At 41.3% G+C, this 18,642-nt stretch overlaps 1 protein-coding gene across 5 annotated transcripts in view; it reads right to left on the reverse strand.

Moving 5' to 3' along the window:
• LOC109927662 overlaps nucleotides 1–18,642 on the reverse strand; it is a 60,886-nt gene that overhangs the window by 15,998 nt on the left and 26,246 nt on the right. For 4 of the 5 annotated variants that reach the window (XR_007263377.1, XM_048603800.1, XM_048603797.1 and 1 more), the window contains exons 5-11: nucleotides 17,700–18,050; nucleotides 17,352–17,621; nucleotides 11,905–12,249; nucleotides 9,528–9,800; nucleotides 6,132–6,467; nucleotides 5,784–6,053; nucleotides 1,357–1,473 (exon numbers count right to left, since the gene is read on the reverse strand). Coding sequence is in view for 4 of the 5 variants with exons in the window: in XM_048603800.1 (XP_048459757.1) it covers nucleotides 1,357–1,473; nucleotides 5,784–6,053; nucleotides 6,132–6,467; nucleotides 9,528–9,800; nucleotides 11,905–12,249; nucleotides 17,352–17,621; nucleotides 17,700–18,050 (1,962 nt within the window). In the remaining variant the exon portion in view is untranslated. The remainder of the gene's footprint in view (nucleotides 1–1,356; nucleotides 1,474–5,783; nucleotides 6,054–6,131; nucleotides 6,468–9,527; nucleotides 9,801–11,904; nucleotides 12,250–17,351; nucleotides 17,622–17,699; nucleotides 18,051–18,642) is intronic. The other variant, XM_048603801.1, reaches the window with a different exon arrangement.

An 18,642-nucleotide genomic window follows, 5' to 3' on the forward strand; every position in this document is an offset into this window, starting at 1 on the left:
CTGGTTGTTGTCAATCCTGGCATTTAGGAAAATGGTTATGGTTGTTGGAAATCAGTCATCTCAGCTCCAGGACATCTCTATAGGAATTTCTCAGGGTAGTGTCCTGAAACCATCCATCTTCAACTCCTTCATCAATGGCCTTCCATCCGTCATAAGGTCAGAAGTGGGGATATTCGCTGATAAGCACATAATGTTCAGCACCATTCATGGCTTCTCACATTTGAAATCAGCCCATTTCAAATGCAACAGTTTGGACAATATCCAGACCTGGGCTGACAAGTGAACCTGAATCCCTAACTATTAATATCGTGGGGGTTATCATTGATCAGAAACCCAACTGGTCTCACCATATAAAGACAGTGGCTGCAAGAGTATGTCCGAGGATAATAATACAATGATGAGTGACTCACCTCTTGACTCACAAAGCACAAGTCAGCAGTGTGATGGAATACTCACCAGTTGTCTGGATGGGTGCAGCTCCAACAACGCTCAAAAAGCTTGAAACCATCCAGGACAAAGCAGTCCGCTTGATTGGCACCACATTCACAAACATTTCCTCTTTCTACCACTGACGCTCAGTAGCAGCAGTGTGTGCCATCTACAAGATGTACTGCAGAAATTCACCAAAGAACCTCAGACAGCACCTTCCAAACCCATGACCACTTCTGTCTAGAAGGTCAAAAATCATACAACACCAGGTTATAGTCCAACAGGTTTACTTGAAAACACTAGCTTTCAGAATGTTACTCATTCTTCAGATGTAGGTCCCCATGAGGAAGGAACAACATTCTGGAGGCTAATGTTTTCAATAAACCTGTTGGACTATAACCTGGTGTCGTGTGATTTTTGACCTTGTCCAACGCAGTCCAATATTGGCACCTCAACGTCTGTCTAGATGGATAAGGCAGCAGATACATGGGAACGCTGCAAGCCAGAAGTTTCTCTCCAAGCCACTCACCATCCTGACTTGGAAATATATTGCCGTTCTTTCAGCATCGCGAGATCAAAGTCCTGGAATTCCCTCCGTGATGTCATCCCATAATTGCAAAAGTAAGGAGGCCAGATTTAGATTGACACAGATGTCTCAGAGGAATGTGCAATTAGAGGAGATTAAAGAGACAGTAAGGGCAGGACCCACAGTATGATTTAACAACACAGATGAGAATTTTAAAATCAAAGTGTTAGTTGACTTGGAGACAACATTGAGTACAGGGTTGATGGTGGAATGGGACTTGCTACAATTAAACCCACAGGATAATATTTTAGAAGCAAGATGTAATGGTCAATCCTAAGGTTTGTAAATATTTCCACATTTCCTTAAGAGTACAACACCAGAAATTATTCGCATGAATTTACCTTGTTTACGGGCTCCCATGCACTTTCTCAGACTTAGCACTACTATCAGGATAATGATGAGAAGAAGAGCCAGACTCCCAAATACAATGACTTTGGTATGTTGAAAAGTATAACGTTCTGCCAGAAGGAGAAGAACAAATTTCATGGGTTACTGTTTAAACTAGAAGAAGACAAAGTAAGCTCTCCTAATGACAAGGTTGATAAGACCTCTGCCTGATTTATCATTCAGCTATACAGACGAGAAGAGAACTGCCTTCACACAGCAGTGTTGGAATATTACAGCTGAACTGTCCACAATCTCTTCAGTTAGAGACAGAAAAAGAATGAAATCATTGCAATCTAATGATTCCTTCTTGAATGAAGTTTGCAGATGATCAATAAGCAAGGGACCTGATCCAGCTGTGGTGCTTCCCCTAGATTATAGGTGAATAACTCTCATTGCCTGTATTATCCTTGAATTATGACAATTTGCATTAGAATTGAACTCAAAGGGATAAATATTGACTTGATAATAGTGGAAAATGAATTGAAATAATAGTAGATAAAGATGTAAAAGTTCACTATCACTCAGTTACATCATCACAAGGTCAACATTCAGCCTGATATGGGAGAAACCAAATGAGAAAGAACAAACATGAATTTGGACAAATCAAGAAATTGTACAGTATCTACCTGAACATAACACTGACTGGAACCAATAATCCCTGATAATGTTGCCTTGGTATTAGCTCCACGATGCTGTTAGAGCAGAAAGACATTGTTTGTGTTTATGACCATGATGTACCTCAACATAAATATTGTCAGAAAAAAGAGATCATAACCCCAGATACCAATGAACAGACTGAAATTTAATTTCAAATATTTATTTTAAAAGAGGATACATTTGTGATCTCCCCTGTATCCAGAGTGCACCAGTGCTATGCATCTGTTGGTTGCATGAGAAAGTGGCTGGGAGAGCTCAAATCGTTGTTGGCACAAGATCAAGGTGCATCTTAAAAACATGTGGCCAGGACTACTCATAAATAACAGTCTCCTGGTTGTGACAGGCGATTATGCTTTCTTTCAACCAATTAGGCAAGTCTTAATATAGCTTTATTAAAGCATCTGAACCATTATTCCCTTTCAATAGCTGGTACCAGTAAAATCCATGTTATCCAGAATGCAAGGATTCAGAATTTCCGTTTTTGAATCAGTCACCAGACGTAGGGAATTCTGGATGCTCGCGGTCTGGATATCAGGGACTTTACAGCCAACGGTAGCTGCTGATGTAATTTCAGTTATTATCTGGAATGAGCTAATGGGAAGCATGGAATGCCACTCCTGAAGGTGCCATCAGAACTTTGCTCATTCATAGGATGCGGACATTGCTGGGTTGGCCAGTATTCAGTGCCCATCCCTAATTGCTCAGAGGGCAAGTTAAGAGTCAATGACATTCACATGGGTCTGGAGTCACACAGAGGCCAAACCAGGTGAGGATGGCCAATTTCCTTCCCTACAGGATATTCGTGAACCAGATAGGTTTTTATAAACCGTTCACAGAAGAAAACTATCCCCTGAGGATACTATACCAAACTGCAAATGTGTTTATGTTTTACCCTTCCAGAAATACACGAGAAAAGTGGATGAAAACAAACTGATCCGTGTGTGCTAGTGGGCTGACGTGCCAGTGTGGAATTATGTGCTATGAAGCTCACAGCTTGAGGACGAACATTAGATATGCTTGTGCTTCAGGTAAAGAAAGATTCATTTCTGCTCTGAATGCTGGAAGCCAGCCAAACCAATTAAGTTATCATCAAAAAGTAATTTGGACAAAAGCCTGTCAGTTAACTGCACATCCAAGAAACGTGAAATCAACCGCTTTAGCATCAACGTCACTCTTACCAACAGCGTCCAAGGGTTGCAATGTTTCACCACCTATTATTCATGGAAACCAGAGACCAATTCATATATCCTGTTACTTCTTCATTCACATTTCTAATCTGTGCACGTGCATGATATTTTATTGTCTTTTCTCACTTTCGATGGTAAATAAACTCACTGTTTTTTTTAATTCAAGAAAGACTGGCTAATTTGGCTCCTTTTAAAAGTTACATACACTTGGAAAAAGGTATTTAAGAGGGATATGTTCATTTTTAAATTGACATTATTCTGACTAACTGAGAAAGAGACTGAATACAAAGGAGAATCAGCTTCCTCTTCCTCACCTTGGACCATAACTATTTGGGGAGTATCCTATTTGAAATCATAATGATTAGGGACTTTGCAGGATCTAGACATAACAATATTGGTTCATCTTTCAGAAAGGGATTGCACAAGCGCAGAGGAACATTAGCCTGGGAAGGTGAAGGGATAAAGCAGGAACAATTGACTCCATGCACTACCACCACATTGTAACAAGCTGAAGAAGACTTTCAGTCAAGACCCATATAAAAAGGGGAGATTTGGGTATTGCAAAGGTATAAAAGTTACCCTCTTGTTCAATATTACTTGTTAAAATAAGTGTGTTAATGTGAGGAATGTTCTGCTAAAGGATTTTTTGACTAAACATGATTATGATGCTGATCAGAAGTCAAGAGATCATGGAAATCACAGATGTCTTCTCTTTTAAATGGAGACTGGCCTCATATGTTCACTACTATTCAGGTCAGCAGAAAATGACACAAATATTTCAGCTCTGAAAAAGGGTCACTGGACCTGAAACATTTACACTGCTTTCTCTCCACAGATGCCGCCAGACTTGCTGAGGTTTTCCAGCACTCTAAATTTTGGTACAAATATTTTACTCACTCATGGGACATGGACATCACTGTCAATGTCGGCACATGTTGCTTTCTCCCCTGAAATGAGTGTTTTTATCCTTGGCTATTACAGAGGGCAGTTAAAGTTTAATGTGTGTCTGGAGTCACATACAGGACATGAATGAAGCAGGTGGGAATTTTATACAATCAGTGATAGTTTCACAGTTTTCATTATGGAAATGAGTTTTACATTCCAGACTTTTTGACTGAAATTAAACTTTTGCAATTGCTTCAGTGGGTTTTGAAATAAAAACACACAGCAATATACTGGGACTCTAAATTAGCATTCTAATGACATAAGTGCTAAACTATACACAATAGAGTGAAAAAAAAAACATGTCACTGAGTGTTGGGAATCTAGTGCATTCAGACTCCAACCTCCATTGCTGGCTGCAATTCGAAGTAAAAACCTACTGCAGATAAGGAGACATCAAAGCAAAGTTTGCAGAGGTTAAAAATTATAGTTGGAATATAAACAGAAAGCAAGTTCCATCTGCTCACTCCCTTCCTCCGCAATCTGAGATTGCATAGACACTGAAATATGAGGCAGGATCTTTTGGTCTTTCCCATCCTGTCATTGAAAATCTTATTGTGAAGCTGCCCTCACACTGACAGCTGTCCCATAGCCATGGAATGCTTTGAAATATCTACTGGCCATCAGTACCAGTTTGGTGTGGGCATCCCAACATCCAGTGTTATGACTGGCCGGCAGCTCAGTGATTCCAACAGTATCATTTGGAGTGCTGGCCAGTGTTGGGCCTGCATCCTGGACCAAAGAAGAAGAAGAAACAAGACCGGGGCATGAGTAAGTTGGAGGGCTGGTTGGACAGGACTTATGGCCTCAGTGCAAAAGGTGATTGTGCAATTTTATGGGCCCTTTATCAGAAGTCCTGCCTTCCAGGTAATACTCAGCTCAGCAAGTACAATGGACCAGCACTGAGAATCTCAGCAGATTTGGCAACATCTGGAGAGAGAAACAGAGTAAACATTTCCAGACGTGTGTCACTCTTCTCCACACTTCCAGCTGTCACAGTATTTTATTTTTCTTCAAGCAGAATGGACAGCTCACACACCCTTCTCAATTACCCAATTATTCCTCAACCAGTCATTCTTCCACCAATCATTCACCAGTCAGTTATCTAATCATTCAATTTCAAGCCAACTTTCAATAAATTTTTAATCCTCTAAGTCCTACCAACAGTGAATCATTTCTCAAGTGACCATTACATACAAATCATTTACCAACCAACTAACCCTGGCCAAATGCCTCCACTTCTAGAATTGATGTTGGAGAGTTATGTGCAAGATATAAATGAGGGGTAGAGATAGAATTACATCATTTTTTCATCATTATCAAACAGAGCATAATGGAATGCACAGAAGTCTACCGAGTTCCAGACTACTGTAAGAAAGATGTATTAAAATGGGCAGTGGCAATTTAACATTTAATTATTATCTCACAGAAATGTAAAGGGCACTAAATACTCATTTTCGGCTTCAATCCATTTTTTAGTGTGATTTTCCTTTGCAGTGCTAAGTAATGTACTCTCAGTAGGAATGTAAAAGAACATGAAAAGTAAGATAATATCATTTCAAAACTTTCTTTGGAATGAAATCTGAGACACTTACCTTTATACTTCAGATGATAAGGTATTAAAACTTTGGGGGTGTTTTGATGAAACAAGATGCATGTCCAGTTCCAACTGTCTCTATCGAATTCCTGAATAACCAGCTGTAAACTATCCTCTTCCTGCTTCTGTTCCTTGAATGTTTTCTCTGCAACAATTTTACCGTCACAATTCATCCAAACAAATCTGATTGGTTCAGAAACATGTGAGACAGAGCAGGTCAGGGTAACAGTGTTTCCCTCAGTCACTGCATCAGATGGTTCCGCTGTGACTGTGTAAACATGAAAATCATTTAGTTTTTAAACATTTGCTTGATCATTGAAAACAGCATCAACATTCTGTCTCCTACCTTTTACTGCGACCAGATTAATGGTCACATGATTATCTGATCCCTGAGAGCACCTGTAAACTCCTGCATCTTCAAACAGGACAGGCACAATCCGTACAGAGAAAAACAGGTCAGTGAAATTGGTCACTGGAGAGACCAATCGACTCCCAAAGTAGGCCCTGTTTATGTTGACAAGCTTCGATTTGTAAATGGAAGCTATTTCTTTATCTTCATTCGTTAAATGTGAAGACCAGGTCCATTTTGTTTCAATTTCCACAGAATCAACTTCACAAATCAGTTTGAGTTCACTGTGATCTGTGACTGACCGATGAAGGGTGTACGTTTTACCATGTAAATCTGCAACAGAGAGAGACAGGAGGCAAGATGTCGATCTTTATCATCACTAATAAACAAAGGCAGTGAAATTCAATAAGGCCAAACACCACCCTTTTGTCTTGTGTAATCTGGGAGCACAGTGCTGGGCCAGGGAGATTGACTAGGATCTGAATACACTGGCTATTCACCCAGGTTATATTTGAATTAAGTAATGGGTTGTGGTACAATCTTCCCTCAACATAGTCACCCTGTCCAAGTGATATCAATTCCACAATGTCTGGAGATAATACTTAATTGGTTAAATAAAATCAAAATTCTGCAGCTGCTGGAGATCTGAAATAAAAATAGAAACTGCTGGAATAAGTCTGGCAACATCTTTCAAGAGAAAAACAGCATTCACAAAGTCAGGTCCAAGATGCTACTTGTTTGAAACTGAATTGGTTTAACTGTTTCAGCAATGAAACATCAAGAAATATCTCATACCCATTCCACTGGATACTTAGTGTCTCATTGGACTGTTAGCTTATGGTCAAACAGAATTAAAAACATAGACATGTCCACCAAAGTTTGCTACATCACACAATGAGGGCAAGGTTGGACTAGCTTCAGACCTTTCGCCAGTAGAAGAACAAAGAGGACTTAATATGTTTAAGACAAGTTGATCAGCTGGTCCTAATCACACATATATACGAAGTGATATGTGTTGATACTGATGCAGGAAATATTAGACAGTTTAACACTTGGTCTTGGGGCTGGGAAATTCAAATTGACTCCCACAATCACCAACACTGGATCCCCCACCCTCCGAATACCAAATACTTCCTTATCCCAACCCAGCTACATCCTTACCCCCGATCAGGTCGCATGCTCTGACACAGTGATGATATCATGAAGGTATATAGAAGGTTAGAAGTATGTCAGGATGGTATATCTCTGAGAGGGATAGTCACATTCTGTGTCTCTTAAACACATATTGAGAGACTGACTGTGAGTCAAAGTACAGCACTACTTACTCAACTATCCACCTCAGCCGCTCACATGGAAACATTGACAGGTGGAGCAGGAGAAGGCCACGCGGTTTTCAAGATTGGTCTGCCATTCAACAGCATCATGGATGATCCTCTATCTCAATGCCAGATTCTTGTTTTCTTCCCATATCTCTTGATCTAAATGTAAACCAAAAATCTAATCTTACCACCCACGTACCTCGTCCAGCATCTGACTGGGGATGTTCACAGATGATTGCGTGATGTTCTGCACCATTCACAACTCCTCAGATACTGAAGCATTCCATGTCCAAATGATCTGCACAATTTCCAGTTTTGGATTGACATGTGGCAAATAACATTTTCACAACAAAAATGCCAGGCAATGACCCTCTCTAATAAGTGACAATTTAACCACTGCCCCTTAACTTTCAATGTTGTTACCATCACTGAATCTCAGAAATACAACTGGCCCCAGCATTTAAACACTGTGGGAATATGAGCAAGTCCAAGGCTGGGAATTCTGCAGCGACTCACTCACCACCTGACTTCCCAAAGCCTGTCCATCATTTGCAAGGCACAGATAAGGGATATGATGGAATACTCCCCATTTGTCTGGATGGGTGCAGCTTCCACAACACTCAAGAAGCTTGACACCATCCAGGTCAAAGTCACTTCCTGATTGGCTCCACATGCACAAGCATCCATTTCCTCTACTACTAACACACTGTAGCAACAGTACATATTTTCCACAAGATGCATTGCTGAAATTCACCAAAGATCTCCAGGCAGCACTTTCTAAACCTTCGACCAATTCCATTCAGAACGCCAAAGGTAGAACTACCACCAGAAGCAACTTCAGCTGAAAAAATTGAGCCTTTAAACATTGACCAACATGGCAAGCTCCACAGGCCGCACTGAGAACACCATTTTATATTGCAGCTGAATTCATTCACAGCAAAGGTTTACACTTGGTCACAGTCCAATTCATCAGGGATCATTGCTGCCACTTCGAATAAACCTGCAAAGGTATCCAGAAAACCTATATCTATCATGTCTATAGTCTTCATAACTCTCACAATCCTGCCTCATTCTAATGGACGAATGCTTTACAAGTATGGCTGTCAAGGATAACGATGGCACCTCCCTGGCAAACCCTGACTAAGCCAAGTGTCCAGACAATGGAACACACCCTTTCACCAGAGTTCATTGTGCAGCGGACAACAGGCCTTCTCAGTTTCTAATGCTTGGTTAAATCTGGAGGGGTCTTTCGGTGCAGGTGGAGTCCATCAATATAACCAGTACCATGCTGCCTCCAGCATGCATAGATCTGGCGGTTACCAATGGCAGATTGATGGCTGCCATGGAAAGCCAGGATAAATCAGAGAAGTATTCAGTTGGGTCAGGGTGGTGCCTGTTGGATCGGGTTTCGACTGTAGGCCAAGTGATTGTCAGGTCTTCTCAGGGGAATCCTTGGATCTTCAGGAGAACCAAGTGCAGCAGATCTCTCAGTGACGGCCAGAAATGCACAAAGACTGTACTTCCTCTCTTTCACCATTGATGCTCAGTATTAGCAGCAAGGTGACAGGGGAATGAGTGACAGGAGACATAAATAATCAGTTTAGATCACAAGGGGTCTTGTCCTTACATCCCTGGGCAATGCATTCATTAATAATTCAGATACAGTATGTGCTCATTCCTGAGTGTAAGACACACTGAGAACTTTTGTAAGTCACCAGCTCCAAAGACAGAAAATGTCTCAGAAAAGACCCAAATCTTGTTCAGCGTTAGCAACTTCAATCAGTTTGTATTTCTCATTTCCAGCATCAACAGCAATGGCCTTAATTTTATTTGATTGATTATTTTTAATCTTTTTTACAAATTGATATAAATTGAAAGGAATCTCGGAAATTCTCCTGGGTGGCAGCATGATCTCGTAAACTCATTATTTGATTTGGACATCAATACTCCAGAACAGAGACAAAGATCATATTCTGCATGAGAATCTCAGTGTGTCTCTGCTCACTCTATTTTGTGGGGAATGCTTTTATATCAGTATCTATTGATCATCTATTCATGGTAGTTCTGGACTTACTCTGATTCACATCAATGTTTATGTTTCCAGTGAGAGTAATAGAGTTATCTTCCTGTACATCCCATGTATATGAATTCTGATTTTCTGCTCCAGCATGTCTAACAATCAGATAGACCGTGTTATTCAGTCGGATCTCATCAGTGTTGATCATCCTGCTTTGCTGAGAAGGGTCTCTGTGTTTCCAGTGAAGACGGACAGTATCCGAGAGTCTGGAGATGGTGCAACTGAGTGTGATGTCGCTGCCCATTACAGGCCTTTGTGAATCGATCTCAACTAAAAGAAGAGAAACATGAAGCTTATTCATCTCAGAAAGCTGTCTGAATTACTGTATTCAAATTCTTCTTTTTCTACAGATATAATTAGATACTGACCAGCCATGTTTTGTGCTGACCATTCGTGTTTCCCAGCTATTGTTCACGGATTATTTTCCCTTGGCACCCTCCTATTCCTTTTCTACATGCAGTTTCTTGGCAACATTCATCGAAGACGTTGCTTGAAATTAGGTGAGGTTTTGAGGGTTTTGCCTGTTCTCTATGCAGCTTGTTGGAAACCCAAGATGGCTTTTCACTGGAAGGTTGTTGAACCAACTGCTAACCAGGCATTGGTGAGGCCATTCTCCAGTCGGCACCTGGAATCAAGACATTGGGGTTGGAAGCCCTGCCCAGTGAGAGTCGGTACTTTTCTAGGATTGGGGTAGCAGTGATATTGGATTGGGATGGTCAGAGGGAAGGTTATGAAGGGATTCTTTGAGCAAGCACGCTCCCACCTGATGTCCATTCTCTTGCTCACTGGTACTGACTGCGACTGATTGTTGGAACCCAACCCGGCCCCAAGGTGACTACCTGCCCAATGTTTGACAATCTTCATGAACACTGCTTGGTGACAGGCCCCTCTGCATCTGAGAGAAACACAGCAATAGTAGAACGAGATTCTTAAATTATCCTGAATTATTCACTTCAAGGCCGTAGTGATTGTAATGAGGTCAGTCAGGTGGATCTCAAGAATATGACTTCCCTAATTGGTGTTATTAATATGGTCCAAGCAGGGAGTCCTCGCTGACAGATAAGAACAGGAGTGTCAGACATCTTGTTCACTTTGAGACCTGGCTCTGAGGGAGATGGATCAGCATTATGTACTCCTCACGTGCAAATAAAGGGTGAACTGGTGACAGGATACCGGCCTCTGTGGAGTTATTTTGAGGGCCTCAGTGGCAACTGATCCGAAAGCTCAACCACCCGTCTCCCTGGCCAGAACTTGATTTTGATGAACGTGAGAAGGTAGCAGCGTTTCGGTGAGTCATCATCGCACTTAATTCAGTGCCCTTCCACCTCAAAGCTCAGTGCCTCTCGGAGTGGAAGATTTTACCCATTGGGTCAGCTTCCACATGTCTATTCATGACACTCTGATCAATCTCTCCACCTTCTCTCACATTTGCTTCTCTGTTGTCAAAATGTTGATGTTACCATTGTCTTAGATAAATTGCAATTTGTTCCAGTTACAGAATTGAAAAACCAAAGTCATCATCTTCAGCATTCACTGTGAACACCACACTGATACCTGCAGCTCTATCTCTCTCTCTATGGCAATTTTCTCAGAAAGTATAAGAAAATGGAGTAGAGAAGAGGAACAAAAGCTAATGTCAAGAATGACAATCATTTATCCTCAACCCATCCGCTTATTCTAATGATCAGACCATGTTTACTACCTTTGCTTTTTTAATGAGGTTGTCATTCTCGGCTGGTTGGTTTAATATTGGGAAGTATGAAGCCATTTTTGATCTCTGTACCAAACTCCATTCTCTAACTTTCAACTCCATCTCTCTCCCTGGTAACAATGAGATTAATGTGAGACTGTTTGCAACTTTGCTGTCACTTTGACCTGAGATTGTAGAGAAAAGGGTTAAGATTAAATCCGAGAATCGTATATTACATCAGCAGTGATTAAAAAATCACGTTGATGAGCAGACTCTGGAGAGAGATGCAACAGCTTAGATGTCACATTGAGTCTGAACCTATATAACTAATGGAATGTTACAAACCTGTAACCTTAAATGGACTTTGGACTCTAACAAACTCTTCTTTTATGAAGGTGGATGCAAAGTCTATACACTTGAAAATAGTGAGCGACCTTAGTGGTGATGTAAGAGGTCATATTAGAAAGATCCCAAAAAGAGATACAACAATGCTAAGTCTAAGTGCAGACAGTTTATAGCACATGAATAAACATTGTCTTAAGAAGACCTTAGACTTTGCAACAATGGAAAGGTTCAGTTTCCGATTCCTTTAGGTGCCATCACTCAACAGAACTGGATTCCAACGATTTATGAATTTCCATGCACTGACAGAAAATCATTTCATTCGAACCTCTTGTTACTCACCTTTGATAACAAATAGCTCAGTCTGTTTCAGGGTATTCTTATTGGGCTGTGTTTGAGTCCAGGTAAACAGTCCCCCAAGTTCAAATGTGGGATTTCTCATTAACAGATTGAGAGTACCGTAGTGCTCATGTATTCTCTGAGAAATATCTGGCATGTTATCGTAATCATCACTCCATTTTACAGCCCACTGCTGACCTTCTCTGTGAAAAGTTCCCAACTGTTTTGTAGTTTGTTGCCCTGAGTGTGACCTCCATTCCCAGATAATGGGACCATTTCCAGGATTGTCCGGTCCTTTCAACAAAAAGTACCCTTCCTGTTGGAGAACATACGCTTCATTCAAGCTTCCTGCAAGGAAAGATTAAAATAAATAAAATGAGACAATAAATTTCAATTTCTATTTGTGTAATTATGAATCCTGTAGACAATTTGTTTTCAGTAAGTTCTTAATTATGATTCAGATATGATACTGAATTAACACACCTGACTAATAGACTTTGAAGCTCAAAGATCAAAGGTCTTTGTGTTCACGATTATTTAATGATGTTTTGTGCAATGTTGATGTCACTGGAAAGGGCAGCACTTGTTGTTCATCTCAAAGTGCCCTTGAACTGATTTTTTTTTGTGCCACTTCATAGATGACTTATGAGAGATGGAGTGGTTCTAGATCTAATCCAAAGAAATAAACCCAGTCAAGTGTTCAAAGTGTCAGTGAGTGAGCATTTTGTGGATGGTGACCGTAACTCTGCAAGTTTAGAAGTCATTACGTGTAGTAATTGGAGCCAAGTTGACTACAAGGTTCTTGATTGGGATTGTTAACCTGGGACAGTCAGGAAACCATGGGTTGACCAATATAACCAGGAGATCAGAATATCCTCAGCTGAGGCCTGACTCCGAGCTGACTGGCCATGACCAGTGTACTGTGCACGAGTAAATTAAGGGTGACTTAGAGATGGGATACTAGCCTCTGTGCAGTTATTTCGGTGGCAATGGGAGAAAACAGGATGTGCCTGAAGAACATTCACTTGCAACTGTCATCTTGGAGTTAGGTAAGCATTGCTGGCATCATGCCTTGATTTGAGATGCTTGATTCATTTGACCCTGCTCTTAAAGACTGGGACCAATATGTGGAAACAATGTGATATATTTTCTGGGTGAATGAAATTGGAGCAGATGAAAGACAATGAGTAATTTAAAATTTCGAGAAGATTAGTAGCGCACGTTGTGGATGAGGATGTCAACATGCTCACTGAAGCGATGGGTTTGGTTGCAAACATTTCGTCTCCTGGCTAGGTAAGATTGTCAATGCGCCTCTGGTGAAGTGTCAGTGTTCTGTCCTGCTTGTTATTTATATGCCTTGGTTTGCTGCAGTTATTGGTATTATTTCAAGTTTTCTTTCTCAGTGGTTTGTACACAGGGTCTAATTCAATGTGTCTGTTGTTGGAGTTCCGGTTGGAATACCAAGCCTCCAGGAATTCCCTGGCATGTCTCTGTTTGGCTTGTGCGATGATCAATGCTTCGTCCCCGTTGACTTTGTGTCCCTCGTTGACCGCGTGTAGTGACACAAGTGAGAATTGGTCGTGTCTCTTGATGGCTAGCACAATGGGCAGCACTGGTCATATCGATTGTGAGGCCTTACAGCTCAGTTCGCCTTTGTGGGGGATTTAAAGCAAATGGTAAACCACTTCTTGCAGCTGGAGCAATACCCGATCCCTTGCACAGTGGGCTTGTATGCAAAGTTGGTGAGGGCTGCTTTCCTTTACGAAGCTGGACATAAGCCACACCCACATGTAATTGCAACTGGATGAGGTGTCCCAGACATACGTCACAATTAATACCCATAAGGGTTTACATCAATACACACGACTGCCATATGGGGTATCATCAGCCTGCGCTCTTTACCAGCGGACCATGGAGAACATTTTACAAGGGCTACCCCAAATTGCTATTTATCTGGATGACATTCTAATAACAGGGAAGACCAATAAAGAGCACTTGGAGAACTTGGACATAATGCTTAACCGTTTCTCCCAGGTGGGCGTACACCTTAGATAGGAAAAATATGTCTCCCAAGAACCCGAGCGACCTACTCAGGTTACAGAGTCGACAAAACCAAGTTACACCCATTGGAAGAGAAAGTGCGGGCGATCAAAGGAGCCCCGACTCCCATGTCCATACCTGAGCTTAGGACTTTTCTTGGGTTAGTGAATTATTATGCATAATTCGTACATAACCTTGGCACCTTTACACCTGCTATTGAAAAAGGGTCAGCCTTAGAATTGGTTGTGTATCCATGAAGCAGCCTTTAGGGAAGTGAAAAACCAGCTATCATCATCTAAGCTGTTGGCCCACTACGATCCAAAGAAGGAGGTGATGTTGACATGCGATGCCTCTCCGTACGGTATTGGGGTAGTGTTGGCTCACCGGTGGTCCAACGGAGAGGGGCACCCAATCGCGTACACATCCCAGATTTTGGTGATGCCGAACGTAATTATTCCCAGATAGAGAAGGAAGGATAAGCGGTTGTCTTTGGTGTGCGGAAATTCACCAGTTCCTTTACAGACAGGGATTTGTCACAGTAACAGATCACAAACCACTGCCAGGGCTACTGAGGGAATAAAAGGTGGAGCTGCCCATAGCTTCTTGTAGAATTCAGTGTTGGGCCCTAATTCTCAGTTTGTATAAGTATCGTAGATGTCTTGAGCTGCGTCCCACTGGCACTAACAGTTCACAAACTTTCTGGACACCCTTCCAGTCACCGCGGACAATATCCGACTGTGGACACAAAAAGATCCTGTCCTCACAGCGCTAAAATAGCTGGTCGTAATGGGAGAAACAGAAGGGCTGTTGCAACCAGGATTGAAATCTTTTTGGACCCGGCAAGACCGGATCACCGTAGAGGACAGAATATTACTGCGGGGAGTGAGGTTGACCATCCTCAGTACAGTTTGCCATCAGATACTGACCAAACTTCACCAGGGTCATCCAGGGATTTCCAAGATGAAGATGTAGGTAGGACATTATGTGTCGTGGCCAGAGTTGGATGTCAATATAGCTGCAGAGTGAGGCAGTGACCAGAGTGCCAATAAGGAAAAAAAATTTCCACCAGCAGCACACTCACATTTGTGGGAATAGCTGGTTAAACCCTGGGCTCAACTGCATGTCGACTTTGCAATTGTTTCATGGGCTCAATGTTCCTGGTCATTGTGGACATCCATTCAAATTTGTTGGATGTGCAGAAGGTTCGTTCAGCAAACTCAGGGATGAAAATTGAGAAGCTGCAGTATCATTCACGATACATAGACTCCGGGAGTATTGGTCACAGACAATGGGACATCCTTTACCAGGACGGAATTCGAATATTTCCTCAAGTCCAATGGCATTCAGCCCGTAAGGACAGCTCCACACCATCCATCGTCCAATGGTCGAGTGGAAAGACCAGTCCAGACATTGAAGGCAAGTTTAAAGAAACAGTCTACAGTGTCATTGACACCACGCTGAGGTTCCACAAGCTATAAACACTACTGTTTCAGTTTCAAATAAATTGAGTGGACATATGCTGCAGGTGTGACACTTGATCTGACGTATTTCTTTTTCAGTGAGCATACTTTCCTCAATTAATTTGTAGTTCCCTTCTTCCAGGAATTGCTACAATCATCAAACTCCCAACTCACCGTCTGCACACTAAAGCAGCACTGAGACACATGTATTCGTAATATCAGAGAAAGAATGCGATGTAGAAAGAAATTGACAGTGGATGGCGATCAGATCTGGCCTTATCTGATTGATTTGATGGATTTGTGATGCTACATGAAATGACATCAAGAGACTTGTGGTAAGTATGAACTGGTGAGTTTACAAGGGGAAGAAATAATGAGAAAAATGGGTGAAAGTGATCCCAGAACATGCTGAGTTCAGACAGAAGTTGAAATCCCCAAGGATAAGAAGACATTTGGTGCAAAGCTGAGGCAGGAAATCAGTAAATACATCTCACAGGGAACAATTCAATTAGTGGGCTGTAGAGAACGAGGATGATAGGTGAGAGAGGAGAAGGATGGAACAAAGTGGGATATGCAACAGTGGAAAATGTACCAAAGGAATAAGGAGACAGGTCAATGGTGATGAAATCTGTAATTCAATGGACTAAATGGCCTCATTTGCAGTCAGACATAAATGAGAATACAGTGCAGAATAGGCTCTTCAGACCATCAGATCTGCACCAACAAGAAAAAAACCTAAATCAACACTAGTCCCACTTTCTAGCACTTGGTCCATAGCCTTCAATGTTATGACACTTCAAGTGCTCTTGAAATGACTTGATAACATAAAAATCAGAATGGATTTGGAAAGGACACTGTAGCCAAATGGAAAGGAAGATACTGTCAACCCTCAGCCAGGTTTCTGTGAAGACCATGACATTGATCCAAGCATTTCAAAGAAGTTCAGGATGACAAGGCTTATTTTCACAAGTGCAGGGATATTTTTGAGGGAGATGTGTTTCATGGTGGTGGAAGCTGTGACACAGAGAGACTCCATGGGATCAACAGTGGACATGTAAGTGGGACAGAATGAGAATTGGTGCGATAAACTCCAAATTATGTGTTGGACAGGAAGTTCAAAGGGACAGCAGGGTGGGACATTTGGTGTTTTTATTAATAATGTGGCAATTTGAATATCTCAACGAGACCCACAGATGATGCCAAGGGACACACAGAGGGAACCCTAACCATAACATATTCTGAGAGGTCTCCATTCATTTGCGTGAGCAAGACAGAGAAAAACTCAAGTTGGACTTTCTCACCCTCTATCTGGTTAGGGGAACACTCTAGAAAATTTCGACCCACTGCCAAAGGACAATCTATTCTGATCATTCCAGGATCAGGCTGAGTCACAGGAACTTCTCCCCCTCAAGCACTTGCCTAGTCTTCAGACCTCCCTTCCACAGCCTCCATTATGATGCTTGATAACTATTAAAAATATTCCAGGGCTTTTTTGTCCAAAGTCAGGGTGGTCTCTGTGTCTATTTTGCAACATCCTCTCCTCCTTACACCTGGTTTTGTGATACCATGAGTTGAACAGAAGATCGTTGGTTAAACATTCAAGGTTTGCAAAGGTAAGCTGGTTCAAACTTTACCTTCATTTACAATTTTACCTTCTCATGCAGATTATCAGTTTTCACTGCAAACTTGATGAGAAGTAAGGTATGAACATTTACCATTCTCTGACAAATGTTCACCCACTTTTTAAATTCACATTAATGTGATCAATGACTGATTACACCATTTCTCTTCTAGATAGTAAGGCGTTATCTCAGGGAAAGACGAGCCGCACATTGTAGAGGCTCAAACACAAGATATAAAGGATGGGCTACTGCTGCCATTAAGAGCAATAAGTGGTTACAATATTTTCTTCAGATTCTATGTATTAAGAGCAATCCCTGAGTCACTTACCACTGAGCTCCAAATAGTATGGGACTGAAACCTGAGGCATGTTTTGACGAAACAAAACACACGTCCATTTCCCTCTGTCTCTGTTAGCTTTCTGAATAATAAGTCTTAATGATTTCTCTTCCCTATTCCTGCTATTCAATGCCTTTTCTTCAACAATTTTACCATCATTATTGATCCAAACAAGTCTGATTGATTCAGTGACATCAGAGACAGAGCAGGTCAGAGTAACGAAGTCTCCCTCAGTCTCTGCATCAGAGGGTTCTGCTGTGACTGTGTAAACAAGAAAATCGTTTAGATTTTAAATAATCGCTTGGAAATTGAAAACAGCATCAACATTTTGTGCCCTACCTTTAACTGTGATTAATGTGATGGTCAATAATTTGTATGATTCACATGAACATTTATAAACTCCTGCATCTTCAAACCGGACAGGGACAATCCTCACATCGAAGTTCATGCCGTTAAACGTTGAACTTGTGGGGACCAGTCGATTCCCAAAGTAAGTCTTGTCAACATTGATGGCCTGATATGTTGATGCAGAAGCCAGGATTTTCTCCTGATGTGCAGAATCTGACCTCCATCTCCATTTGGCGGTTTCAAAATTATAATAATAACACCCATTATAAAATAGGCAAACTAATTTGAGGTCACTGTAATCTGTGCCTGAGCGATAAAGTGTGTATTTCTTTCCATATAAATCTGCAAAAGAGAAACGGAGAACCACGTGCTAGAAATTTATACTTGTGCAAGGACAGGGAAAAGGCAAAATAATGATTAATTATTATGGAATTAAAATATTTGCATGCTGATCATCAAAACATTGTACATCAATTTTTTTTTCAAAGCAATGAACTATTTAAACATTGCAAACTTAGATGAGACCAATGTGTAGAAAAGACAGACTTTGTAGAAAACCATGAAATCTTTTCACATTTTCCCTTTGAATGATATCAAGATTGAAGAGGCATCTTGACAGATATATGAACAGGAAGTGAACGGAAGGATTCAAACTGCATAGTGGCAAAAGGTTTTTAACTTTGAAAGGCATCCTGTGTCTGTGTAGTCTTGGTTGGCTGAAGGGTCTGTTCCTGTGCTATTCCTTGTTCTTTGTTCATAGACATCAAGTTCCCAATATCTGACACTGAGCGACAAGATATATTCCCGCTGCTAATGGTAGCTGCAAATAAACTGCAATTTTGGGATTGCTGAACATTGAAATGAAATTTTCCTGTCTCAGAAACAGTGAGAGGAATATCGGGCTGGATGGAATTAGTCAGAGCAGTCGGCAAAA

The sequence above is a fragment of the Rhincodon typus genome, chromosome 12, assembly GCF_021869965.1.
Source record: "Rhincodon typus isolate 14 chromosome 12, sRhiTyp1.1, whole genome shotgun sequence".
NCBI classification, from domain to species: Eukaryota; Metazoa; Chordata; class Chondrichthyes; order Orectolobiformes; family Rhincodontidae; genus Rhincodon; species Rhincodon typus.